Source organism: Somniosus microcephalus, chromosome 21 (assembly GCF_052327205.1).
Source record: "Somniosus microcephalus isolate GS21.2 chromosome 21, FLI_Smic_1.0, whole genome shotgun sequence".
Taxonomy (NCBI): Eukaryota; Metazoa; Chordata; class Chondrichthyes; order Squaliformes; family Somniosidae; genus Somniosus; species Somniosus microcephalus.
In genome coordinates, this window is record NC_141007.1 from 51,722,795 (window position 1) to 51,750,613 (window position 27,819).

The 27,819-nt window shown below is 42.7% G+C and overlaps 1 protein-coding gene and 1 long non-coding RNA gene across 8 annotated transcripts in view; one reads left to right on the forward strand and one right to left on the reverse strand.

The window, feature by feature from the left end:
- Positions 1-27,819, forward strand: part of LOC147102800 (uncharacterized) — a 105,982-nt gene that overhangs the window by 6,949 nt on the left and 71,214 nt on the right. The window lies entirely within an intron of this gene.
- The window catches only part of sdk2b (sidekick cell adhesion molecule 2b), a 1,061,066-nt gene continuing 1,034,768 nt past the window's right edge, over positions 1,522-27,819 (reverse strand). For all 7 annotated transcript variants that reach the window (XM_085963616.1, XM_085963614.1, XM_085963610.1 and 4 more), the window contains one exon: positions 1,522-10,441. In XM_085963616.1, coding sequence (XP_085819742.1) covers positions 10,061-10,441 — 381 coding nt within the window. In that variant the 3' untranslated portion in view covers positions 1,522-10,060. The remainder of the gene's footprint in view (positions 10,442-27,819) is intronic.

The following is a 27,819-nucleotide window of genomic DNA, read 5'->3' on the forward strand; positions in this document are numbered from 1 at the left end:
TTATAAAAAGGTCACATTGCTTAAACTTTGAAAACAGTGTTGCTGAAAACGACATAGCAGAGCAAGTCTGGTGTCAGTTTGGATATTGCTGACTAGAGATATAGCTATTGGTAATGGGGCTCTTCTACCCTATACAATAAACACTGAACTAATTACCCTACACAATACAACAGCTCTTGCAATTAAATATTTGGGACTCACTTTACTAATCTCTTATCACTAACAGAATTTAATTGCCTTCAATAAATGTGCTGAATTCACAATTTATAATTGTATGTGAAAGAAGTGATTAATTCAAGTATTAGATCTGTTACTACCTGCAAGACAAAACTATTCTCCAAGATGTTGGAGTTGGATGGCATACTACTTAGGTGGCACAACTCTGATCTTTCATTTTTAATTGTAAATTATGGGGCAAGAATGAACAAATTCCTCCAAACCTTCTGAGTCAAACCGTAGGAAGAATGCTTATATGAGACATCGTACATTCCATAAATTTAACTCCTGCAAATAGGAAAATGTTATTTGCTATTGCAAGTAAAATTCTGTAAATGCTGCATGCACAGGACGCTTTGATGTAAATTAAATATCTTCTGTGTCTCTACGTAAAATGCATTTATATTGGACCAAATTCACCGTATAAAGACTTAAGCAAGTTGCTCAGTTCATGAAATATTTCAGTTATTTCACCATTTCTCTTAATAAAGAAGCTTTGGCAAAGTATGATTTCCATATTGCACCCCACGCAAGATGTGACTGGTAATTTCTTAAGTATAGCTCTTAGCAGAGGTTTATTAATTCAACTAAAACTAGATAACAGGCAGCACCTGGATTGCACCCAGACTGTAGTGAGGTATGACACACTTATTCTCTCTATGTTACACAAACACACTATCTCCGCCCCTGAATGTCTCAAAACTGCTGCATGATGTATTATTCTTATACATTATATTCAGCCAATTACATTATCTCCACCAACCTCTACTACGTTAAATGCACCTTCTATTTGTGACACCAAGATCATTTTAACCTGCTCCATGCTTATGCCTAATACAAATTATATTCTTCGCAGCTACATACAAAACTAAAAATCAACATGAACCTTGCACTTGTTATCACGTTTATCAGAAATCCTTTCCCTGTTTGTCAACTGTTTCTGGAATCATCCAACATTACAGACAAAAATAACCAGCATAACAATGACCGATTCCCTTCAGGCCTAACTGAAAATGCAGACATTAGCTTGATACTTGCCAATATGTCACAATACATAAAGTACTCTTTTTTGCCCAAACACTTTCCCAAAAGAATAATCATTCAAGAAAAAATAAACATAACTATTTGTATATGTCTCTTTTTGAAACAACGTTTAAATTATCAGGCTCAAAATACATCTTAATTCTCTACTACTGTATATTTGATGGGATCTTGTGATAAGTGTAAAAAATATTCAATGTATTGGGCAAATGTCTCCATTGACCTGAGATTCACAATAAAACCAAACTTCAGGGAGAGGGGAAACAAAGATAAAACTAATGTATTCAAACATCATGAACAAAGGCATATCAGAAAAAAACCTCACATAACAGCAAAGTACTGTGTACAGAGAAACACGCATATAAAACCATAACATTATTGTAGACAGAGCGCAAATTTGGCATGAATTTGGCAAAAGATTAACTATAAATAGCTTAAACTACTAAAAGAATGGTACAAACATACTGATTCATAAAAGCAAATATAAGTGAGAAAATTCACACTTTTAACTAATAATTAAAAATAGAGCAATATTTAAGTCTACATTTCAGAGCAGGATTTCCACCAAACAGTAGAAAATATCACAGCATGTGAATGGTATAACAACACTTTTCATAAAACCAGTTCAGACTTTTGGACTCTGGCAAAACAGATAGTGAACATATGCAAAATGATGGGGCACTTTTCTTCATAAACACTTTACAGGCTGATAAAAGTCAGATTTACAGCAAGAAGCTGAAATATTATGTAGAAGCACACCCCTCAGTTTGGACCGACCATATTGACATATTTGTCATTCATTGCACAGACATAAAAGTGAAGCGTGAAGTCTTTTACTACCTCAGACTATTGATTTCTAAAATAATGCATTTTTCTTCATGATTTTGAATTACATAGGTTTAAAAACAATAGTACCATTTCAGAAAATTTAAGAAAATATATAGAAACACTTTTTTATATAAAGATCACAAATATCTTCAAAAAAAGGACTGGTTAATGTTTGCAGTTGCCATTTCCCTTTTTGGCCATCATATGCACCCAGGGATTTTTTCTTAAACTTCTGGTTGGTAGCATCAAGTTCTATAATGGAAGCCTGTAGACAGCCAGAGAAAAATAAACATTGATAACACCCTCCAGGTTAGACTAAAATCCAGGTACCAAAGGTGAAACAACATTTCTTATCAAAGAGAGAACACTTTTGTACTTTCTGCTACAAATGCAGGCTCCAAGATGAAAGAATAGACAATACAGTGATTTTGTGTGTTTGTCAAGTGCTGAGGAATGAAACACTTTCCACTTTGTATACTCAGAGGATGATTTTGACTGCGGCGCCTTGTGTAACGTGGCAGTAGCTGCCTGAAAATGGCATTGGGCCACCCCATTTATGCCAGCGCTCCAGTCACCGCCATCTTGGCAGGGGCTTTAGATGGGTGGTTGGAGTTGCCCGCCTGTTTCAGGCGGGAGGCCAGATTTAATCTGTAATCAGGTCCTATAACATACATAGGACCACGATTGCAATTTTGATGCACAAATGGATGGAGCAATGCATTGAGCGGCTTAACCAGTGGTTGTTAAAGGAACTGCTGGAGGCCGCTTAATAAAATGGGTTGAAACCCTTTATTTTTGTGGGGACAGGAGGAGGGCTGGCTTGGCACGTGCAAGCAGATGCAAATGAGACCCGGGCCTCAAAATGGCTTGGGCCTCACACCAGCAATAATGGGCAGGAGGCAGACATGCTGTGCCTGCCAACCAGCCATTTTGTGCCAAAACTTAAAATCAGCCCCTCAGTATCATTGTATCAAGCCACTGCATGCACCAAATGCAAGTTCAAGGTCCCTTCTACCACAATAACATGTGTAACCCCCCAACCTCAGAAGAGTATCGCTGCTGCAATAATGTGAATAATTCCACTTCTCACCATTATTACTCTTTCTCTAACCAAGTGTATCAATTTGTGCCAACTAAAGACTAGTCTGAAGATGCCAATATTCATTTCACCAGGGACTTTGCAACAAGTGGCGAAGTTCATCCTATCGGTATAGTCTGGAATCAAACGCAGATCTCAGAGATAAAAAAAAGTGTGCCAACTCACCTTGCAACCTGTTGCCTTTGTCCTATGAGTTTAACAAATTCTCTGCCAGATCCCAACAGCATCGCTCTATCTGCTGGATGTTCCTGATTAGCCAATGCAAATACAGGACTTGAAACCAAATATTAACTACAAGCACATTCTCAATTTGGAACATGATTTGAAACTCTTGACATGAAAGTGACTTAGCCAAATGATCTATATATATATATATATATATGTTATTTATGTGTCTAAGGAAAATACTAAGACAAAACACACACTAAAAGGCAACACTTTGGTGATTTCTGACTCCTTAGAAGTCACTTGTACAAAGTAAAATTTTGATTTGAAAAAAATTCCACCATTCTATGTGCTAGCAAACAATTGAAACACAAATTGTATTCTTCAAATTGTTATCAGTGTACTTTCTGCCAGCCTACAGATTAAGTTATATACTATTCAAAATATTTGATTAAAAAAAAAGCTTTCCTAGCTTCAGTGCTGAGAGCACACTGGATGCCACTTCCAGTCTTCCACCGTCTCCAGAAAGTAACTTGACTGAGATGGTAATGGTGTAAATAGATTGGTTTAACTCACCAGCTACCCTGTGTTATTGGCCAGTGCATATGTTTAGACAGTTTTTAATATTTAATTTGAGGCCTAATCTATGGCTAGATAATGTCTAGTGTAAAAGATAGGATATATGTTTACATTCTGTAAGGTAATGGCTGATTATTTTCCTATCAAATGTTTGAAGTTGACTGAAACAAGACACTAGCACTGGTGTCCATTCTTCCTTTGCAACAGACATAATTATATGCATTTATTTTGCTTTTGTAAAGCAAATGTAAAATGACAAATCAAATTACGTCATAAACCCCAAGAACAAAACTTGTGCTGTTAACAACCACAATCTGAACTCTGACATTAGATTACTTCCTTGAAGTCTCTCCAAAGTAACTTTCAACTTTTTCTAGGAATACTGCTTTACTGTGTGTGTGTACACACTATGGGTGGTGGAGGGGGGGCTGATTAATGTGGCTGTCAACTGTCATTGTGTCCCATCCCTTGATTCATGACAATATTCACACTAAAAATGGATCGCTGTGATAATACGCTGTATCATATTTTAATGACTGAAGTCCTTACTTTGACAGGAAGGAGAAAGAGGAGTACCTTAAATACAAAGAGATATACTTTTTAAAAAATTGTATAATAGCTCCTTTGAGAGAGTGTCAACAACTATTTAACTGTATGGGCCATTCAAATCATTCAGATTTTGACATTTTCCAGTAGGAGTCACTGATTAGCAGTAACCCTGCTTAATTTTCTGTTCCATGTCATGGAACACTGAGGCCAATTGTGGTGTCCTGCCATTGCCCCACTTGAAATCAACTAACTTAGCGGCGACTCAGGCTGGAATTTTGCCGGCGCTCAGGGGGTGGGTTTGGAGGTGGGACATCCAACAAAATCGCAAAGATTGACAGCGGGTCAACTCACCTCCAAACAATCTTCCCAGGTGTCGGGTCCCCGATTTGCGCATGGACCTGGCACCTAGCGGCGGGAAGAGGATTATAGGCACTTAACTACTTGTTAACAGGTTGTTAACAGGCAGTTAATAGGCTTTTTGCAATTTTGATAGGTCTGCTGCTGGCTTCCCAACGTCCGGATACCACGCCAGGTTAAGTGTGGCATGCTGTAGGTCTACTGTAATGTTTCTACATTGATGACAGCTGCAGAAGTGGTGTGAAGGATCCAATGGTACACTGGTGAGTTTCAGAGGTAAGAAAATTTTGGGAAAATCATTTTTAACGCATTTACACTTTTCTGTAGGTGACAAGTTTTGGATTGTATGTGTAGTTTCACCTCATTGGGAGAACCTCTCTCACCAGTGACAGATCACTTCTGTAACCTCACCTGCAGCTGCCATCTGTTCTAGCCTAAGGAGGGAGTCACTGGAGAGTCTGGGTGCAAGGGCTCACCTTTGTACAGTGATTGTCAGTGTTTGCAGCACCTCAATGCTGTCAAACACTGAAAAATTAGCTGTCAAAAAAAATTGTGCGTCCCCTTTAAGAAAACTGGCAGATGACACATCATCAACTGACATCATCTGACACCGGCTTCCTCTTAATTGGCCAGCAAGCCTGCAGGGTGGGCTTAACAAGGCCAATTGATGTAAAATCGCGTCTGTGCGTCTGATGTCGTTGGAGGCGGGTCTGGAACCCAGAAGGCAATTGTCCCGCCCCCAAGCCGCATCGACAGGAAAAATCACGGCCTCAGTTTTTTCTTGTCTGTATGGTTCACAAGCACACCACGCAGTTAACCAAACTGGGAGTCTCATGTTCCAAGTGTCAATCTTAATTTCATTCCACATGGGACTTCTTCTGCAAGAAACTGCTGCACTAATATCAGTATTGAATAGCTCTACTGGGATTCCTGTACATTCATATCAAAACCATCAAGATACTGATCAGGGAGGCAACTGAGCTGGCATAGTTCAGTTCCAACCCAAAACTGCAGTGATCATTAATTTCAACAGCTAGACTGCCTCAGATTGGCATTTCTTTTTTAAACTGAAAGCATCCCCCATGCACACACTCTTCTTTACCAATTAAGGCCCTTCTATTAAAAGGTATGCTTTATTTCTCCCACAATCAATTGTGATAGATTTTGAGTTGAGAGCCCATATTGAAGAAGTTTTGCTCAGTATAAAAGGATAGCGTTACAAGCAAAATGATCAGATTAAATCTTTAGTATCATATTCAAAGTCAGAACTGGATTTCTGTTTATGTTTTGCTTCTCCAAAGAACACTGTGAGTTCAGGTATATTTATTCCTGTACATTACACATTAGAATTTGAATGATACAATGGGCCAAATTTTGCATTAAGAATAATGGTGAAGCTGACAGTGCTCATCGTTATTATGGCGTAAATCGGACAGCAACTTCTGGTGTCCGCACATGTGCAGTTAAATGCGGAAATCAGGAAGTTGCTGTCCAAGTTGCCCTGCTCCTCCACAAGCTTCACTTCACCTGTAACTCACTGGGAGATTCGACATTGAAATAAATGGAACGACGTGAAGTTGCTGTACTTACCCACTAGCTAACCTCTAAACACGCCAGAAAAAGTTAGGGCATGTGCATTCAGGTGTAAGTGAATTTTTAACGGTGTGATAAATCTTAATTACTGCCAAACAACTTCTCTGGCACTGAAAATTTACTTTTATAAGTGTGGAGTCTCATTCCTTCAGATTTTAACTTTTGTTGGAGATTTAAAAAAAATAAAAATTAACTTTTTCTTTCTGTCTCTTATCTCTCTCTTAATCCCAAATTCCTTTCCCTCACTTAATCCCATCTTTCTGTCCCTCACTTTATTTCGCTTTCTGTACATTATTTTACATTGAATTAAATATTCCAATCTATACTTTTTAGTTTAGATTCTGCATGGCTCAGTGAGGGTTCTTCAATCTGATTGGTTGAAGAGACACGCTGCCACAGATCTCCTGTTGAGGGCATCGCACTGAAAATGATCTCTAGTAACCGTAAATTGCCGCTCAAAAGCCCACGTATAGTCTGTGGGCAGCTGTAAGGGTAATGAACAGCGAGCGCCGGTCCTTCGCCTCTGACCGCAAAATCCGGGCCATTGTTTAACTGAGGACTCATTCCACTGTCTCCTGCTCTAACTCAGTCTTCCCGGCATCTCAAACCTGTGGAAGGTCTTACCTCCCTCATTCTATTGTTCTTCCGCAAACCTATTGGTTTTTAAAACCCAATCTCGGCCTTATCTAACTACATCCTCTTAATTTACCTTTCTCTATTATTCTTTTCAACCTTTGTGTTGTCCTGCACTGTGGGCCTTGGCCCCTGACCTGGATTTTTTCTATAAAAAACACAATCGTCATTGAAAATAGTTTTTGCGATAATTATGGAATAAAAATGATCATAAATATATATATATATATATATATATATGTGTGTGTGTGTGTATATATATATATCTATCTATATATATATAGATATATATATAAAACTAAATATGTCTTTCTGTACCTAAATGCTTTTTGTAACGTCATGATAACTTTAAAAAAATTAATCTAACCAAAATAACATACCATAATCCTCAAGCATCTTGAAAGGGTTAACAATGAAGTTAAAAGGTGCTATTTTAATTGACCCAGGGATTACATAGCTTCCCTTTAACTCTGTATCGTAAACCATTGGTTACTGCCAGGAATATCTGTCTGACCAATTATTCTGAGGCATATTTTTGCATTGACTCCATTAAACCACAATTATTTTAAAAATGTTATTTGGTTTTCATCCAGCTAGAGTTGTTGCTTCAGCCTGGAATATCCGCTGCCACTAACTACCTGAATACATTCCTGACACATAAAATGACCAGCATTGGCATTGACTTTGAATGATGAGAGATATGCTTTCCTGATACAGGTTCACACCTGAATTATTCATTTAATTTGGGGACTGATGATGATCACTCACAATAGAGAGGTGGTCCCCAATATAAGTTTCATGCTTTATATATTTATTCCACAATGTAGTATTGCAAACAGGAACAGAAAATACTTTTGAATGCTGCACTAAGATGATCTGCCATCCACTTGTACAGTGTATGTTGTAACCCTATTTTATTAATTTTTGGAACCAAAATCTTCAGAACTAAGGAATGATCCCTTTGGGCCAGGACCACATCAAGATGTTTTCTATATGGATATATTAAAACCATCATTCCATTTTCCTGTACTTTAAAAAAATAATAAACATCAATATTTGATACAAATGACTATGCTCTGACCTGAAGGCCACAATCCACCGTCAAGTCACAAAATACCATGCAAGAGAACAGTCTGTTGGTATTTAAAGATAATATATATTCCTCTGACATTACAAATCAGCTTTAATTTGAATTTGGAAGTGAATGGTAGTTTATATTTGCTTATTTGATAAAAGAAGTTCTATGATATCTAGTCAATATGGTCATACTAAAGTCACTGCTGTGCTGAGTCATTTTTTTTCCATTCCACAGCCATTTGTAAAAACATGAGAAAATAAAACTGATTTTTTTAAAATTGAGTAGTGAAAGGTCACAATGACATCTGGCTACAATACATCAATTTTTGAAAGTTCATGGTGTGGTCTGTTTTCAATTAAAATTTGATTTTTTTCCCCCAAGGGTTCAACTGTGTTTTCCTTGTTGCATGAACATGCCTTCAACTGAAATTTGCTAAGAGCTGTTGTGAAAAGCAGAATGGTCACTGCAAGTGACTCCTTCAGTTACTACACTGTTTGTTACAGCTACAAGAACAGCCCCACATACCATTCCTATTTTGTTGCTCATTGGTAGAACAATGGTCCCATGTGACTAAATGTTGTTTTTCATAGCAATGACAATGCCCCCATGTTATGTTACTCTGCTGCTCTGCAGAACTAGTACAATGGCCCTACATGACATTACTGTGTCGTTCAATGCATCTGGAACAACATCTCCATGCAGAAGAAATCAAGTGGAATGGAAAAACCATTGTACATGACTCCTAACAAAGTGGGCTTGGCATGAGATTGATTACTGGACTTGACAAACTTGTGCCTAAACTATTTTTGAATTTTATTAACATAGTAAGAGAGATTTGTCAATTTGTCAGTAATTATCTAATTCACATTTGATACTATTTTTGCAACCACTTCTCGCTATGATCAAATTTAGGGACAGAAGAAATGGGGGGAAAACGGTCCACTATCTAAAACCACGTGTCCTTGACTCATTCATTCCATTAGAATGGGGGATCTCTTGTGTTGGAAACAGTTATACTGTGGAAGAACATCTATTGACAACCTTCACCCATTAACTTCTACTGATGAGATATCTCATAGATATTTCTCCTGCTTTAAACCCAAAGACGGATCGCTTGCCTTATTTTTGAGAAAAACTCCTTGCATTTTCTAAGAACCTATTAAGAAAAAAACATATCACAAAGACTGTGACTTTACAAACACATGGCCAATAATGTCTTGTGATTCATGCAAACAGTTTTTGTCTTTGTGAATGACAACTCACAAGTTAACAGACAAAGAAAAGGCAGACTTTTTCAAAGCTTCAGATATGAATCTGAAGGTTTGTCCAAAGAAAATATTTTTAAAAAGCAATGTTAAACTTATCAACATTACAGTATTTGATAACACAGGTAAATTATACAAGCTTATTGGGGAGTCACACTGTAGCAGTCATGCAGCAGTAATAAAGTGAAAACTAGCCAATAAAAATAGTTGCAAATAGCCAGGATAGCAACTAAATTAAACCTGTTGGTTTTATATATAATGGGCACGTTGAAACTAACAGTAGCCACCAGATTTTTTGACTTGGCCAATTGGCTACTATAGTATCAGGTTATATTTTTCTCCCAACATGTATATATAGACATACATGAGATTCATACACTGCTTAGCTGATCAGAATGTAAACCCATTGGGGTAGCATGACTAGTTCTAAGTGGGCAAACTGTCTGCCCCTCCACTTCTTTTGTAGTTGCTAGAGACCTCTTTCTCCTCACACCATGGCAGGACGTCACACTGGATGCTCTTGTTAACGGTTCTTTTCCTTTTAATTGTGTTTTTTTCTGTGAATAAAATCTGTGCAAGGCTGCAAGCAGCAGATCACTGATTGTCTTCCACACAATAACTCTTCAAAACTAAGAAAGAAACACCTTTTAGCATTGTTTAAACAAAAGAAGAAAATCCTGCTAGTGGGGTTCTGGATCCTGGAGCAAGGCTGCTAGCAGGTCGATACAAGGTGCCCGGCTGGCTGGTGTTATTGGAGGGGTGTTGGGGGGTGGGTGTAAGGCTTCTCTTAGCTCGGTAGAGGCTGCCTTGCTGAGTGGCCTGAGGAACATGGATGTTGTTGGTTGAATTAGTGGCAGGTTGGTGGCTGTGACCTGGATCACCTGATTCACTCTCTGTGTAACTGTAGGCCTGAATTCTTGAGATGCCTTTCTGCTGCCGTCTCCATGAGTTGTAATATGTAGGATCACTTATGTAGTGATTAACAAAAGAATGCGTCTTCGGTCTGTTCTGATCGACTTCACATTCGCTGTCACTTCCCTGTTGAAGAAAAAATAATTGTCAAACGTTTAATGATTACAGTTTTTGACATTCTTGACAGATGCACAGTTCAATTTTAGAAACTTTTGTTGCTTTTTTGTCAGAAGCTGCTGCTGCATTTAAGTCTGTAGGAGCAAAGAGTAATGAAAAGACATTTAAAAATGTAATAATTAACAATAACTGATGGCAATAAGAAATTTAGTGACAAGTTTTTTCTTTACGTAGAGTTTAGAGAAGTAAGTTTTTGACTGTGCACCGGCAGTGGGGAACCTTGCACAGACATTACGGAAAACTGTGGGTGTGTTGCCTGCATTTTTCTGTAAAGTGCTGCCAGTGGGCAAAGTTCCTGCCATCAGTGCATATTTGCAAAATTTAGTCCTTCATATTATGGCATCCCTGGTGAGATCAAACCAGGACAAATATCCAACTTCAAACTAATCTAGTGCTTAAGCACCACATTTTACAATTTACAACCCAGCTTCCATGAAGCAAAATGAGTTTCTTCATTTGACTCAGTAAAGGAGAAACATCAAGATCTTAACAAGATTTAAAAAGAATGTATATATATATATATTTATGAATTTCAAAATTACTGGCAAAGTCATTGCTTTAAGCTGGGCGTTCATCCAGGGAAACCATTCAATAAAAATGTTAATAAAATGTTTCTGTGCACCATAACAATATACTGTACATTATTTAGACATGAGATACTACTTTCTTGTTTAATATTATTAGCATGTGTGTATTATTTATCATTTGGGAACTACTCTGGAATTAACAATTATCCAAACCAATGGAATCGAAATGAAGTTGCTTCAGAGCACTATTCTACCAAGATACCAAAACTTCAATCAATAGTAATTGAAAGCTGAAATCTTGAAATTAACAATTATACTGTAGTTAAGAATAATCCTGTAGAGTCCCCCAGCAGTTCACCATGAAAATATCCTGCATTTCCAGTCATGAGCAATACAGAGCAGCAAGGCTGAAGTTTCCATCGTAGGTTTGTGCTGAGTTCATTGATTTTAGCTGGCAGGCTAATGAGGATGCGACAATTAGCCTCATCTCTGGGATATGGAAAGGAAGGATTGACCAAAATGAGGAGTTGCTCAGTGCAGAGGCTGAAAGAGGAAATGAGGGAGGATATCTCAGTGAGAAACTCTGGGTGAAACCCGGGGAAGGCAGTAGAGGATGAGAATTTGAAAGGAAAGGCAAGAGGGTTGAACAATATGAGATGCTCAAAGGAGAATAAGGTACCAGAGGTGTATGTGGAGAGACCAAGGAGTAGTTTAGTGATAAAGGCCACACCTACACTGTAGGTGATGAAAAGTATAGCCAGCCAGGGAGGCTTCAGTAGGGGGCAAGGTGGCACCACCCGAGAGCCAACTTTCTGTCAAAGCTATAATGTCGATCAATGCAATTGACCACAATTTCCTTCCTAATTCATACTTTAAAAAAATATATTATTACAACAACTTAACTGTCATTGAGAATTATTTTTGAAGAACATGGTTTGCATCAGGCTAGGTTTGAGCAAAAACTGATTTTCAATTATAATCGCAGTTGACATCTGCGTTTTATAAACCTGGCAGCTTAAGTCCTTCGAAAATTAGTCCCAACCTTTCATACAAAGGAAGCATTCAGCAGCACACATCATGCATACACACACACACACACACACACACACACGTGTGCATATTTTTCAACAGGGACAGCTCTTCACTGCTTCCTGAAGATTCAGATCACTCTTTCGCCCCTTTCTTGGCCTGAACTTTGTGAATATTTCAAAAATATAAAAGGAAATTTAATTGAATTTTTAAGACACAGGGTAAAAATTACTGTTGGTGATATTATCATACAAATGCTAATCATGCTCGTATCAAATTACTTGTGTAAATTAATAATGCTAGCTTGGCTCAATGGTACTACTCTCGCTTTTGTGTCAGGAAATGGTTTAAAGCCACAATGCAGGACATGACCTCACAATCTAGACTGATACTTCAGTGCAGTATGACAGATAGCTGCATTTTTGGAGGTGCTGTCTTTTGGATGAGACATTAAACCAAGCCTATTTAGGTGGATGTAAAATATCCCATGGCACTTATCAAAGAAAAAGAAAGGAATTCTCCTGGTGTCCTGGCCAATATTTATCCCTCAACCAATACCACCACAACTGATTAACTGGTCATTTATCTCATTGCTGCGTGTGGGACATTGCTGTGCATAAATTGACTGCCACATTTGCTTACGTGACAATATTGATGACACATCAGAAGTAATTTGTTGGCTGCTTTGTGGCATTCTGAGTATGTGAAAGGCACTATATAAATTTTTACTACAGGCCAGTCAGCTTAACCTTGGTGGTGGGAAAGCGGAAGATAATCTGGGAGAAAATTGACAGTCACTTGGACAAGTGTGGATTAATTAAGGGAAGCCAGCATGAATTTGTTCAAGGCAAATCGTGTTTAACTAACTTGATTGAATTTTTTAATGAGGTAACAGAGAGGGTTGATGAGGGCAATGCGGTTGATGTGGTGTACATGGACTTCCAAAAGGCATTTGATAAAGTGCCACATAATAGGCTTACCAGCAAAATTGAAGCCCATGGAATAAAAGGGACAGTGGCAGCATGGATACGAAACTGGCTAAGTGACAGGAAGCAGAGAGTAGTGGTGAATGGTTGTTTTTCAGACCGGAGGAAGGTATACAGAGGTGTTCCTCAGGGATCGGTACTAGGACCACTGCTTTTTTTGATATAAATGATTTGGATTTAGGTGTACAGGGCACTATTTCAAAATTTGCAGATGACACAAAACTTGCAAGTATAGTGAACAGTGAGGAGGATAGGGATAGACTTCAAGAGGACATAGACAGGCTGGTGGAATGGGCGGACTCGTGGCAGATGAAGTTTAATGCAGAAAAGTGCAAAGTGATACATTTTGGTAGGAAGAACGAGGAGAGGCAATATAAACTAAAGGGTACAATTCTAAAGGGGGTGCAGGAACAGCAAGACCTGGGGGTATATGTGCACAAATCGTTGAAGGTGGCAGGACAGATTGAGAAAGCGGTTAAAAAAGCATACGGGATCCTGGGCTTTAGAAATAAAGGCATAGAGTACAAAAGCAAGGAAGTTAAGATGAACCTTTATAAAACACTGGTTCGGCCACAACTGGAGTATTGTGTCCAGTTCTCAGCAAGTGGTTAGGATCTAGAATGCACTGCCTGAAAGGGTGGTGGAGGCAGATTCAATCGTCGCTTTCAAAAGGGAATTAGATAAGTACCTGAAGGAAAAAAAGGAGAAAGTGCGGGCGATTGGGACTAGCTGAAGTGCTCTTGCAGAGAGCCGTCACGGGCTCAATGGGCTGAATGGCCTCCTCCTGTGTTGTAACAAAAAAAATGCAAGTTCTTTCCTTCCTTCTTTGTTATTTTAGTGGAGGCATTAACCTAGTTATTTTAATGAAGGTATTAACATGTTTATTTTAAGTGGGCTATTGCTTCTGTTAAAATAGTGGAAACAAGCCTGTTCTAAACATTGCCAACAGGAATTATAGCCTTACACAAGTATCAAGAAATACTGCAAATAATCGACAATCATTTTTTTAAAGTGAGATTTTAAAATAATTTTAAAGATTTAAGAAGATCTTGAAGGGAAATGAGAAAGGAAGAAAACATAATATAATTTTTAAAAACTTGGAAAACATAAAATGCTGGCATATAAAAGAAATACAGTAAAAAGAAAAAGTGTGTGCACAGACATGTGTACAATTTGGGGGATATTCATTTATAAATTCTCATAAACCTCTTGCAAACACTAGCATATTGATTTTATACAATATATGAATAATGTGTGATGTGATAGAGCAGCGAAGCAGGTCAAACTGCAGCATATGTCTTCCCTCAGGCCGGGCAGCTGTTTTTTTGGTCTAACAAAGACAGTCGAAATCCAAACCGGATGTACAAAACATTAGATAATTTTTTTTCCCATTACAATGCCACTGAGGTTGGCTTTTTGAGAACTAGACAAAATCATTAGTTTTATTATTTCTGACTTCCCTCTTTCATGCTCTCATTCATATCCTAGCCATTTCTTTCTTCACACTCTCCTCCCCAGCCAGAAGGATATCCAGTAGTACAACGGAGTCTCTGACTTTCAACAAGATAGCTTTAGGTTTCACTTCCAGGGCTTGGAAAAATGATAAAATAAACACTGCTATTTTCCACTGCTCCAGGGTAGCTCCTACAAACTGATAACAGAACAGCAGTGGCACCCTTCATGGCATAATCTAAACTACCCTAACTTGCTCTCGTAACTGCACAGAATCACAGAGAAAAACAAAGAAACACATTATTGATAAAATGGTGAGAATTATAGAATAACAGATTTAAATTATTCCCTTTTAGGTTATTCGTGTGCTACAAATGATGGTGGTAATTTTATAAGTAACCTCGCCTGCTGTTAGCACATTGAGAAATCATGGGCACATTGCTGCAAGCGCATCGTATACTCACAAAATTTAGGCTAATCCCAGCCAAGATGGTGGAGAGATAACCACTTTGTCAAGGCTACTGTATAATCCCGGTTGCTAAGAGGTCTGGGAGAGCTACCCAAAATGGCTTTCTTTCAGTTTCTGTGGGGAAGCTTAGTGCCTCCCCAATTGCCTGGTAATTATGGTTCTTACATTGTGCAGGGAACAGCAGACATAAACCTGCAATCCATTACTCTACAGCACAGTACACTGTCCTACCAGACCACCTTGAGTGGAGTTTTTCTCTTCTCTTTACACCCCCTTTTTCTTCTCCTTTCCGAAAGGCAGTCATGCAGGCCATGTGCAGTTTACAGGTACTGACAGTCATCCACTACTTCATTCAAGTTTGTAAACCAAGATATTCAAGGGCTGATTTTAACTCCTGGCAGAAGGAAAACCGTTAGGCCCTTTACAGCGAGTCCTGGGAAAGTTTAGCTCTCAGGCTACAACTGCATGAGCCTCATCTTCCACCTGGAAGTGCTTGGCGGGAATTCCTAGCTGGCCCATGGCCAGGAGTGGTATCTTGGGTGTCGTCAGGAACCCAAATGAACTGTCACTGGCACTCATGTATGTGGTTGGGAGGGGCCTCAGGAGGGCACTGCTATCGGGGAAGGGGAGGCAAACCCAGTGCAGGGGAGACCCAAGATTTCGTTCCAGGCCCCACAAGGAAACAAAAAAAAATGAACTCACCTTTCTGGGCTTCTTCTGGCTCCTCTTGCCACTAGGTTGGCAAGGTGGCTTCCCCGTGCAGGCCTCGGGTTAAAATTGTTGTTGGGCTCCAATTACATCATCAGAGCCCAATCTGCATATTTAAAGAAGGACTCTGCTGCCTTCTGGCAGCTGTTCCTCTCGCCTGCCCAAATGAGCAGGTCAAAATTACATTGGGGAAGGCAGTGGGAATGGTAGGGGTAAGCTAATGTGGCCAATTTAACTGCCTGCTCACCCGGTTTCCACCTGGCAGACACGGTTAAACTTGCCCCTTAAGTTTTAAAGAAAGAACTTGCATTGATACAGTGCCTTTCACAACCTCAGGATGTCCCAAAGCACTTCACAGCTAATGAAGTGTACTTTTGAAGTGTTGTCACTGTTGTAATGTAGGAAAAATGGCAGCCAATTTACACACAACAATGAGATAAATGACCAGATAATCTGTTTTAGTGATGTTGGTTGAGGGATAAATATTGGTCAGTGCACTGGGAGAAATCACCATCTCTTCTTCAGATAGGGTCATGGGATCTTTTATGTCTACCTGAGATGCCAGGTGGGGCCTTAGTTTAACATCTCATCCCAAAGACAGCGCCTCCAACAATGCCACACTCCCTCAGTACTGATCTGAAGTGCCAGCCTAGATTATGTGCTCAAGCTTCTGGAGTGGGACTTGAACCCACAACCTTTTGACTTTGTGAAGAGAGTGCAACCCTGAGCTAGAGTTGACATCTGTTGGCAGGTTATTTTTCCTGGGGGTGGGGGGTGGGGGGGGGGTGGTGGTACATCACAGATGAGCTGAATGTTGTCCTCATTTCACATCCAGATACATGGCACTTTCTAATGGCAGTCATTGGATGGCAGTCAGGAATGGATCCCTCGATGATTCTGCCCTTCCTTAGCCTGGGAACACTAAAGCAAATTCTAGTGCACCTACTACTGCTCTGGTTCAGATCATCTAACTCTGTACAGATCAGGAATTTGTTCAGTATCATATATGGTGATTCATTGAGCCATTGGGGAAGAAGAAAATAAATACATTGTCAACACCACCAAAAGTGCTTTTAAGGGTAAACAAAAAATCATAATATAAACACTGATCAGGTCAAGAGAGATTTTTTAAAGGCTTTTGTCTCCTAATTATCAAAACGGAATAAGAACTATCCTTCAGTCACTTGAGGTAGACAGGTAGAAAATTAATATCAATTATTGTACCGCTGTCTACGTTCTTGGTTGTGCAGCCTTAGCCTTTTCTCTGATCCCTACTCTGGGACTGTTGCAGAATCCAAGCACAAATGTCCATGTTGACAAGTGGCCTTACATACAGCCAACCCACAATTTAACTGAAATTGCATTCTCCTTCAACTGTAAAAATTAATCAGTGTTTGAGTGTCAGGAGAATCATTAAAACAACCCAAGATTATTGCCACACACATTTTCCCCTGTGATTGTAAACTAATTGTACAGTTACTATCCATAAAGCTGGTCATGACGTACAAGCATGTGGCACACCTGCACATAAGCATTCAAGTTGAAATGTAATGATGTATTTATGTTGATGTTTACAAATCAAATTTTCAGGATTGGAAGCTAGAAAAAATCAGACAACACAGAAGTCCTTTACAATTGCCTAACTGAGAAAATACTAGTGGATTTGTACAGTTTTTACTTGTCAACTTTCCTACCTCAAACAAAGTTTGCTTGCGAGTTTCACCAACTCATCTTAACTATATCGTCACTTTGGTATCTTGTTCCCCGAGACAAAAAAATGCAGCAACACAGCGAGTATATGTTGCAACGTGGTTCACTGCACAAAGATAAATTGTCACTCACGTTCTTATTTTTTTTAAGTCTGAATTTCCATGGTGTACCTAAATTTCCTTGGTGTGAAAAACAGCTTAAAGCAAGATTCTGCTATTGTTTGAAAATTAATAGTATTCAAAATATTAAACACTAAACATACTGAGACCAAAATTGTTACGACTGTAGGCCTTCACTGTAATACAATATCTGCTAGCCAGCCAAATAACATGTTACGGTGAAATGTACAGCATAAAAAAGTTCCATTCATCTGAACAATGGTCAAACAAAAAATCATGAGAGTCCTGCTAAGGTCCTAACACTGCTCCCAATTTTCTCTCGTATGACTCCTGCTGTTGTTTCCAATTTCATAGCAATATCAGGCACTGATCAAACTGCTGCCAAAACATTATCCCATCAAACTACAAAGCTTAAACTTGTAACAGTATACCTAACATACTGCAATAAAGGGGAAAAAAGTAATAATTTAGTGATTAAGAAGAAAACCAACACATTACTTGGAAACTGTATTATGCTTAACTAAATACCTTGTGGTTGCTGGTGAAATATATGGCAACCGTTTTAATGTATACAGACTGCCACAGACAGGACTTTGACTGTTTGCATTTTAAACCAAGGACGAGCTGGCTGACATCATGTGAATCTTAATGCAACTTTTTAAATAACTCCGTTCAAAAGGTGCCAGACATAAACTATTTAAGAGACAAGTTCACCTTCAGTAACATGTGATCCAAATTAAATGCACTTTTCTATCAGTCACATTGTGCTGGTCTCTATGTCTGTGTGCACTTTCTGCTAACACTAAACTACCACTCCTTTGCTACATATAATGACAGGAGATTCAAATTAGGCCATTTACAGCATCTTGATGTGAGTATCCTGATTCATAATGGACTTAATGTCATGAATTTTTACTCTGAGCTTAGGGCAGAACACGTAACTGATATGTTCTGAACAACAACAACGCATTTATAAAGTGCCTTTAATGTAGAAAAATGCCCCAAGGTACTTCACAGAGGTGTAATCAGACAAAAATAGACACTATGCTGGATTTTGCAGGGGGTCAGCGGGCATGATCATTGGCGGGTCGGGTGGAAAAGTGTTTTTTCCCCCAGCGGGTTGGGACCCCACTGTGAACCTGCCGCCACGCGCCGTTACCAAATGTCAGATCTGTCAGCGCTGAGGAGACCTGACACGCAGCAGCAGGGAAGGCAATTCAAATTATTATTGGCTTATTTACAGCCACTTAGCAATGTTTTTTCCCCAGTTTTTTTGAACTTGACAGGTCGCCCACCAGTTTCCCACTGTGCCTAGACCTCGTCTGTGAAGCTGAGGCGGGAGGTTAGTGGCCATTGAATCAGCTGATGAGTTGACAGCTTCAAAGGTCAAGTCAAAGCTCCCAGCTGATTGAGAAATGTTCCCTTAACCACTAAATTCTGTAAACTGCATTTCCACTGCAGATTCAGAATGTTGCAAGTCTTTACACAAGTCTCTATCCAGTCTGACCTCATTACCTCTCCCACCATTGACAGATCGCTTCTGTCATCTCTACTTCACCTGCCATCTATTCCATTAGCATGGGTGCCCTTGAAACACTCTCACCTTGGTTCTCAGAATTCCACCATGATCAGCCTCAACACCAGCATCACCAGGCACACCAGCAGCAGCACCAACAACACCAATCTTCTCTGCAATCAACTGATGCTGCAAAGGACACAGGGCATCAGCACCCAAGCACATTGCTGCCCGGGAGGCCAGGGATGGCCTCACCATGGCCAGATTTACTTCACTTGACGCTGTACACCCTGGCTGCCACATGATGTGCCAGTTTGGCGCCACCCCACACCAACACCTTAAAGCATGCCTATAATACCCAAGCCATTCCTTTTAGACTCATCACCAATGCGGGGATTACCATTATGTCTCACCATTCACTGCAACTCACTAAGCCACTTCCAAAGGTGCACACAAATCTGTCCAAGAACGCAAAGTGTTGAAAATAAAGGTTTCAATGTTTGACAGCAAATTAACAGAAACTTTACATGAACATTGCATAAAACACCCAAGTGCCTACCCCTTGTGTGTTATTAGTTGCTATGATTGCACTAGGATGAAGGTGAGTGTGAGGGGTGGCAAGTGAGATGGGGATGTGATAATGTAGATAGAGAGGGATGGGTGGAGGTGCAAGGTAAGTTGGTGAGTAAGGATGTGCAGGAGTAGGGTAGGGAAGGCAGAGTGATAGGGATGTGATGAGAGGCACAGCAGGATGAGGTTGAGTGTGGCTTTGCACTAATGTTTCGTGATCTACTGAGATCATTGAAACAATTGTGGCACTACACCCAGATCCTCCTGACCACATCCCTGCTTGTACCCTCCTGTGCAATGTGCAATCAGGCTGTGTGGATCTCCTAGGGAGGTCTCTTCCGCCCTGGGGAAAGGAAGAGGACCTCCCTACGTGCTGTGACTCCCTCCATAAGCATATGGAGGACATCATGGGAGAGCCTGGGTGCAGCCCTGCATCTCTGTGCAGTGCTCGTCAGTGTTTGCAGCACTTCAATGCTGTAGAACACTGACAGCACAAATGTCAAAAGAAAGTAGGCCATGGTCCCTTTAAGGAAACCGGCTGATGACGTGTCATCAAATGACGTCACCAGACCTGTTTCCTCTAACTGGCTGGGCGGTCTTAACAAGCCCCATCAGGGAAATTCATTTCAGAGGCCGTAATGGAGACAGCAGTGGGGTCGGGACCTGCCAACAATGTCGCCCGCCATGGACCCGCTGAGGTTCGTAAAATCCAGCCCACTGTGTCTAAGAAGGGGCAATTAGAAAGAGTGACCAAAAGCTTGGACAAAGAGGTGGGCTTTAAGGGGGGGGCTTAAAAAATGAGAGGGAAGTGGAAAGGTGGAGAAGTTTAAGGAGGGAATTCCAGAGCGTGCGGCCTGGATGGCTGAAGGCATGGCCACCAATGGGGGGCATACACAAGAGGCCAAAGTCGAACCAACATGGACCTCTGAGGGGGTTGTAGGGCTGGAGGAGGTAGCAGAGAAAAGGAGGGGCAAGGCCATGAAGATTTAAATACAAGAATGGGAACTTTAAGTTGGAAACATTGGGGAACCGGAAGCCAATGTAGGTCAGCAAGGACAGGGGTAATTTTTGAGCAGGACTTGGTGCAGGATAGTATATGGACAGCAGAGCTTTGGATGAGCTGAAGTTTATGGAAGGGAGAGGATGGAAGGCTGTTCAGGAGAGCATTGGAATAGTCGAGTCTGGAAGTGACAAATGCATGGATGAGGGTTTCAGCACCAGAACAACTAAGGCAGGAGTGGAGATGGGCAATGTTACAGACGTGGAAGCAATTGGGCTTTGTGATGGAGAGGATACGAGGTTGGATGCTCAGCTCAGGGTTGAGATTGCAAACAGTTTGGTTTAACATGAGACACTGGCCTGGGAGGGGATGGAGTCAGCTTTGATCTTCCCAATGTTAAATTGGTGAAAAATGCAGTTCATCCAAGACTAGATATCTGACAATAAGTTTGACAACACAGACAGTTTTGGGGTCAAGGGAGGTGATGGATGTTGTCAACGTACATATGGAAGCAGACTCCATGGCCCCGATTTTCTGCCAGCCGTTGGGCAGGTTTTCAGGCGGGCGGGGGCCGAAAATCGCAGAAATAAGGGGTCACGACCGCCCCCGCCTGATTCCCCACCCCATCCGACTTTCGGACCGCCGTTTCTCGGCGGCCCGAATCAGTCCTGCCCACCGCTGGCGGGACTGGCTGTCGGGACCCTAATCACCAATTATTGGCATGTTTAATGCCATTTTGAGTGGCCCTTGCTATTTTCAAGGGTTCCCCACGCTAAACACGCCTGCGGGGAACCCCGCTGATGAAAGCTGGCATGAAGCTTGCCGGCTTGCTTGCCCTCAGCTGCAGGTCATTCGGGAAAGCTGTGATTTAATCGGAGAGCATTTGTGTGTTGAAGGACCTTGTTGTTGCAGGCTTGGGGCTACTTCTTCAAGACTTAGGCACAGCTGTGGAAGGTTGGAGCCTCACACACTTCTCCAATGTGATCTCCTGGGAAGCCCCTCTCATCACCCTCACTCAGCGCTTCCTCAGCGGAGGCATCTACCAGAAGCGTGGGACGCCTTTTTTTCCTTCCCTTCTTGCCATTAGAGGATCTTCAGCAGCGGAGGCGGCAGCAGCAGAACCAGGAACAGCAGGATGAGCACCAGGTGCACCAGGCTGCTGCTCACTCACCTGAAGCTGCACAGGCCAGAAGGGGCCAGCGCTCGGAAGTGGCTTGAGAGCACCTTGCTGCACTTTAGGGGGCCATGGGGACCCGTATCTGCACTGGCAGTCCTACTCAGAAGGACTCCCATGAAGGTCTGGTTTCTCTGTTCAATAGATGGCCAACGCTCCTCAAGAGATGTCATTCTCTTATGAGCACTCAGCATGTTTTCCGTACCCTGGTGAGTTATCTCCTCCATGGAGGTTGCCAACCTTTCCATGGTGATGTGTTCATGCGCCAATGACTCCACAAAGGCTCTGCTCATGGTCGCTATGGACTCCTCCATTCGCTCCACACTCGCAGCGACCCTGGAGACAAAACCTGCCAGAGACTCCTGCATCTGTGCATGGAGATCCATCACCTCTTCTCTTGCGGATAGACCCAGAGGCAGAGGGTCGACATACAGCGCAGCTGAGCTGAGCTGGCAGAGTCCTGCGCCCTCCGACGAGGACTCTCCACTGCTGTCCCTGTCTCCAGAATCTGCTGAGTCTCACTTGTGAGCTGTGAAACACCAGGTGACAACACTACTCTATGTCCCGAAGGTCCCACCGAGGTGTGAGTGTCTGCGCTGGTGCTGGGTGCGCTTACTTCTGCTGACGCTGCGCCCTCAGAGGTTGGAGCTTCCTCTGAGGAGTCTGGCTGCACAGCCTCTTCCTCCTCCACAGTGGGGACGGGGGCTCTGGATGGTCCTATGGGGGAGTAGAGGAAGGAGTTAGAGATGTGATGCCAAGGTTACATGCACATTCGAGTTGACATCTGCTGACACCTGCATCCATGCAGCCTTGGTCTCAGTGGGAGGCCTCTTCCTGCCTGACCTAGGGAAGAGGACCTCCCTGTGGGCCCTAACCCCATCCAATAATGCCTGCAGTGAAGCTTCGTCGAATTTGGAGGCAGCTCGGGGTCTGGCACTGGCCACAGCTGCTGTAGGCTCCTCTGCCATCCTGTATGGTTCGTTTGGAAGCCAACAGAGAAAGCAATGCTTGCTGTGGACCTTGAAAGCACCACGAATGATGACATCATACTGTGGGGCTTTCTGACTAGAAATGGACAATTAGCAAGGCTGCCCACACGCTGGAAATTAATTGGCCACTTGAGGGAAAATTGCGTGCAGCTGGCTGACTCATTTTTTTTCGGGTCAGAACCCCACATTCGGGGAATCTGACCATTTCCCACACAATCCACAAAATCGGGCCCCATGTCTTTGGATGATGTTGACAAGGGGCATATGTAGATGAGGAAAAGGAGGTGGCCAAGCATAGATCCGCCGGGGACTCCAGAGTAATGGTGCGGGAATGGGAGGACAAGCCATTGCTAGAGATGCTCTGGATACAATTGGATAGGAAATAGACATGAGTCCCAGTGAGCTGAACAATGGAGGAGAGGAACTGGAGGAGGATGTTGTGGTTGACCATGTCAAAGGCTGCAGAGAGGTCGAGGAAGGATAGTGCACCACGATAATAAAGCATGTCATTTGTGACTTGCATTAGGACCATTTCAATGCTGTGGGAGGGGCAGAAACCTCATTGGAGAGATTCAAACATGGGTCTGGTGAGAGATGGTTAAACCAGGTGTGCACCAGAATCACTTAAGTCTGTGCCCTTTGGATTTAAGGGACCAAATATGGGAGCCATACCAGGAGAATAACCAGGAAGGGAGAGAGTAAGGGTTTAACTGGGGACAAAGGCATCAAAGGTGGAGGACAGTGAGTGATTGGGCAGATTGATAGCTGTACAAGTATTGTGGCAAATGGAGGGCCAAAGGCTAGGCAGTTAGCAGCTAGAAAGTGCAATTATAAGTGACTTGGGGGAGAGTTTTTTTCCAGGGGTGCACGTGGATGTGGGTAGGGGGATGTGAGAGATAGAAGGAACTGGTTGGAGATAGCCTTTTCTGTGATCAAGACCTCGGGAGCCATGTGAGATGGCAAGTTTGAGAGGATGGCTGTGAATATAGGGAAGCGAGTTTATATCGAGGGTGTGGTTTAGGGATGACAGGAGGGCCGTAAAAGCAGAGGAGAGACGGCAAGGTGAGTTGAGATGGAGATTAAAATTGCTCAGTGCAGAGGCTGATGGAGGAAAGCAGGGAGGATATCTCAGTGCAAAATGACTGCTGAGTTTGAATGCCAGTTGAAGTTGGGATTTACAGTCATAGCTCTCCAGTATGTGTCCATAACTCTACTAATTAGAGCTACTAGGGTTGTACTGGTCTACTAGGAAAACTCCTGGTAGGCTTGACAACTGATTGAAGATGTGCCACTGAAAAAATTAAAGGTTCCTTCTGAACAACATCTTGGACCATGATTGGAATTAAAAAGGTATCAAGCCATCACAGCATTTGGTCAGTTCTGAATTTTGTTTCCTTCATCCTCAAATTTCTCAGTCACTCTTCTCACAGATCCCCGATGGCTCAGTAAATTATCCAGTGAATGGTCAACCCATACAGACCGAAAAGGTCTGATCTCTATGCAAAGTTTACTGCTGTCACGAGAACAACATTAAGGGCTAGAAATTCAGTTGCGTGTGCGACCAGTTACTGCCCAAAGAGGGCTTCTGCGCCAGTAGAGGAGTTTGCGCTGATATTCAGCGCTGCGGTAATGGCGGCGGTAGCCGGTAGCGCTGCGCCGGCACCGATGACGTCATCGGTGTGCGCAGTGCCCCGGTTCCGCCCCGCTACCGGCCCGACCCCCATATTTAGTTGCGGCCGCCTCTTCCGCAGCGGCCGCAAACAACGTTGTGAAGACCGGGCCGTGCTGCAGCCTTAGTGGCGCTAGTTAAGGCGGAGGTGCGGCCAGCCGCTTTTTCGGCGGCCGCCTGGCCGCACCTTCTTCCCCGGCCTCCTCCACCACCCCCCCCCCGCGGCATTGCCGGCTGCTTTCCGCGAGCCCGGCACTTCTCCGTGGTGCCGGGCTCATTTGCTGGCACTATCAAGCGGCGAGCTCCCCGTTGCAGGCACCTCCCCCTTAAGAGAAGGAGGAGGCCTGCAGTACCGCAGCCTGCCGCTCCGCAGGGGGTGGCGCAGCGGCACCTACAGCGCTGAAATTCAGTTTCAGCGCCCCAAGCGGGGGCGGGCACACCCTGGAATAGCGCCCGGTTCCGACTTGGGGCGCAAAAACTGAATATCTGATGGGCGCAACTGGCTCCGCGCGCAGCGCTAACTTTTGGGCGTTAGCCAGCTGGCGGGGCCTTACTGAATTTCTAGGCCAAGGTGTTCACAATTGATCTCAATGTCACTGGGCTTAGCATGGGAAAATCAACCAATTCTCAAACCTGATCGAGGGAGATCGTGACTGTGGACTTTTCTATAATGGTCACTGATGTGGAAATATGTCCCTTCACTGAGTCTAGTGTCTTATCTGCTTTCTGAACAAAAAAAACGAACAAATTTTGAAATAATAATGCTGCTGAGCTACCTTCTAAAAATGCATTTTTTAATTAAAACAATTCAATTGATAGAAATAGACTTTACATAACCACCTTGGTGAGTGTTGGTTAAAAGTTTCGGGCGGCTGCAGGGCATTCTGGAGGGGGAGGGTGAACAGCCAGTTGTAGTGGTACATATAGGTACCAACGATATAGGTAAAAAACAGGATGAGATCCTAAAAGCCGAATATAGGGAGTTCAATCACAGAATCACAGAAACCCCACAGTGCAGATAGAGGCCATTTCGGCCCATCGAGCCTGCACCGACACATATCCCACCCGATCCCCGTAACCCCTACACCAACACATATCCCACCCTATCCTGTAACCCCACGTATTTAATCCCCCTAACACTAAGGGTCAATTTATCATAGCCAATCAACCTAACCTGCACATCTTTGGACTGTGGGAGGAAACCGGAGCACCCGGAGGAAACCCACGCAAACACGGGGAGAATGTGCAAACTCCACACAGACAGTCGCCCGAGGCCGGATTCGAACCCGGGTCCCTGGCGCTGTGAGGCAACAGTGCTAACCACTATGCCACCGTGCTGCCCGTTAGGAGGTAAACTTAAAAAAAAATAGGACCTCAAAGGTAGTAATCTCAGGATTGCTACCAGTGCCACGTGTTAGTCAGAGTAGAAATAGAAGGATATTTCAGATGAATACGTGCCTAGAGGAATGGTGCAAGGGGGAGAGATTCAAATTCCTGGGACATTGGAACAGGTTCTGGGGGAAGTGGGACCAGTACAAACTGGACAGTTTGCGCCTGGGCAGCATCGGGACCGATGTGCTAGGGGGATTGTTTGCTAGTGCTGTTGGGGAGGGTTTAACCTAAAATGGCAGGGGGTTGGGAACCTGTGCAGGGAGACAGAGGAAAGGGGAGTAAGGATAGAAACAAAAGACAGGAAGGAGAAAAGCAGAAGTGGAAGGCAGAGAAATCAAGGGTGTAAATCAAACAGGGCTACAGTAAATAATAATTCTAAAAGGACTAAGAGTGTTAAAAAAACAAGCCTGAAGGCTTTGGGGGAAAAATTCAGTTGTTTGCGCCTCCCGTTAGCGCCTTAAGAGGGCGCTAATGGGGCGCAAAGCAACTAGCGCCCAGGCGCAGCGACGTTTGCGCCGCTCGCGAAATTAACTGGACATTTTGCGGTGGTGCTAAACATTACCACCACGATCTGCTGCGCCGGCAGATTGTGACGTCAGTCGAGCGTGCAACGCCCCGGACCAGAAATTGAGTGGCGCCCCCTGCCTTACCGCCTGCCGCTAGCAACGACAGGTTGAGGGGAGCGTTATGCCGTCAGAAAGGGACTAGGGGAGTGCTATTTAAAGGCGACTGCTTCCTGCCTTTTTTTGTCGGTGACATTTTTGCACCACGCATTCTGAGAGAGCGAGAGAGACTTCTGGAGAGATTCAATGCTGTGTGAAGGAGTTTTTGAGTATTGAGCAGAACTTTGCAGGTTTATTTTGATTGGACCTTCCTTGCTTCGCCAGCGCTCTGAGGTAGCGCCTCGCTCCTCGGCCTTTGCGGTTGATTGGCTATGATAAATTGACCCTTAGTGTTAGGGGGATTAAATATGTGGGGTTACGGGGATAGGGTGGGATATGTGTTGGTGTAGGGGTTACGGGGATCGGGTGGGATATGTGTCGGTGCAGGCTTGATGGGCCGAAATGGCCTCTATCTGCATTGTGGGGTTTCTGTGATTCTGTGAGGTGTGAAGCGCCTGATTTAGCGCTCCAATCATCTCCGGGGCGATAAAAGCCAAGTTTGCTGTCGGAGGCGATAATTAGCGCCAGGCGCTAAACTTTGCACACGGCCGATAATGGCACCCCAAACGGGGCGATACTGAATTTTTCCCCCTTTGTGTCTTCATGCGAGGAGCATTCGTAATAAGGTGGATGAATTAGCTGCGCAAATAGATGCAAACGGATATGACATTATTGGGATTATGGAGACATGGCTCCAGGGTGACCAAGGCTGGGAATTCAATATTCAGGAAGGACAGGCAAAAAGGAAAAGGAGGTGGGGTAGCATTGCTGGTTAAAGAGGAGATTAACACAATAGTAAGGAAGGATATTAGCTCTGATGATGTGGAATCTATATGGGTAGAGCTGAGAAATACCAAAGGGCAGAAAACGTTAGTGGGAGTTGTATACAGACCCCCAAATAGTAATGCTGAGGTTGAGGATGGCATTAAACGGGAAATTAGAGACGCGTGCAATAAGAGCACAGCAGTTATCATGGGTGACTTAAATCTACATATAGATTGGGCTAACCAAATTAGTAACAATACTGTGGAGGAGAAATTCCTAGAGTGCATACGGGATGGTTTCATGGACCAATATGTCGAGGAACCAACTAGAAATCAGGTCATCTTAGACTTGGTATTATGTAATGAGAAAGGATTAATTAGCAATCTTGTTGTGCAAGGCCCCTTGGGTCGGAGCGATCATAATATGATAGAATTCTTCATTAAGATGGAGAGTGAAGTATTTGACTCAGAGACTCGGGTCCTGAATTTAAATAAAGGAAACTACGATGGTATGAGGCGCGAGTTGGTTAGGATGGATTGGGGAACGTTACTTAAAGGGTTCACAGTGGATAGGCAATGGCAAACATTTAA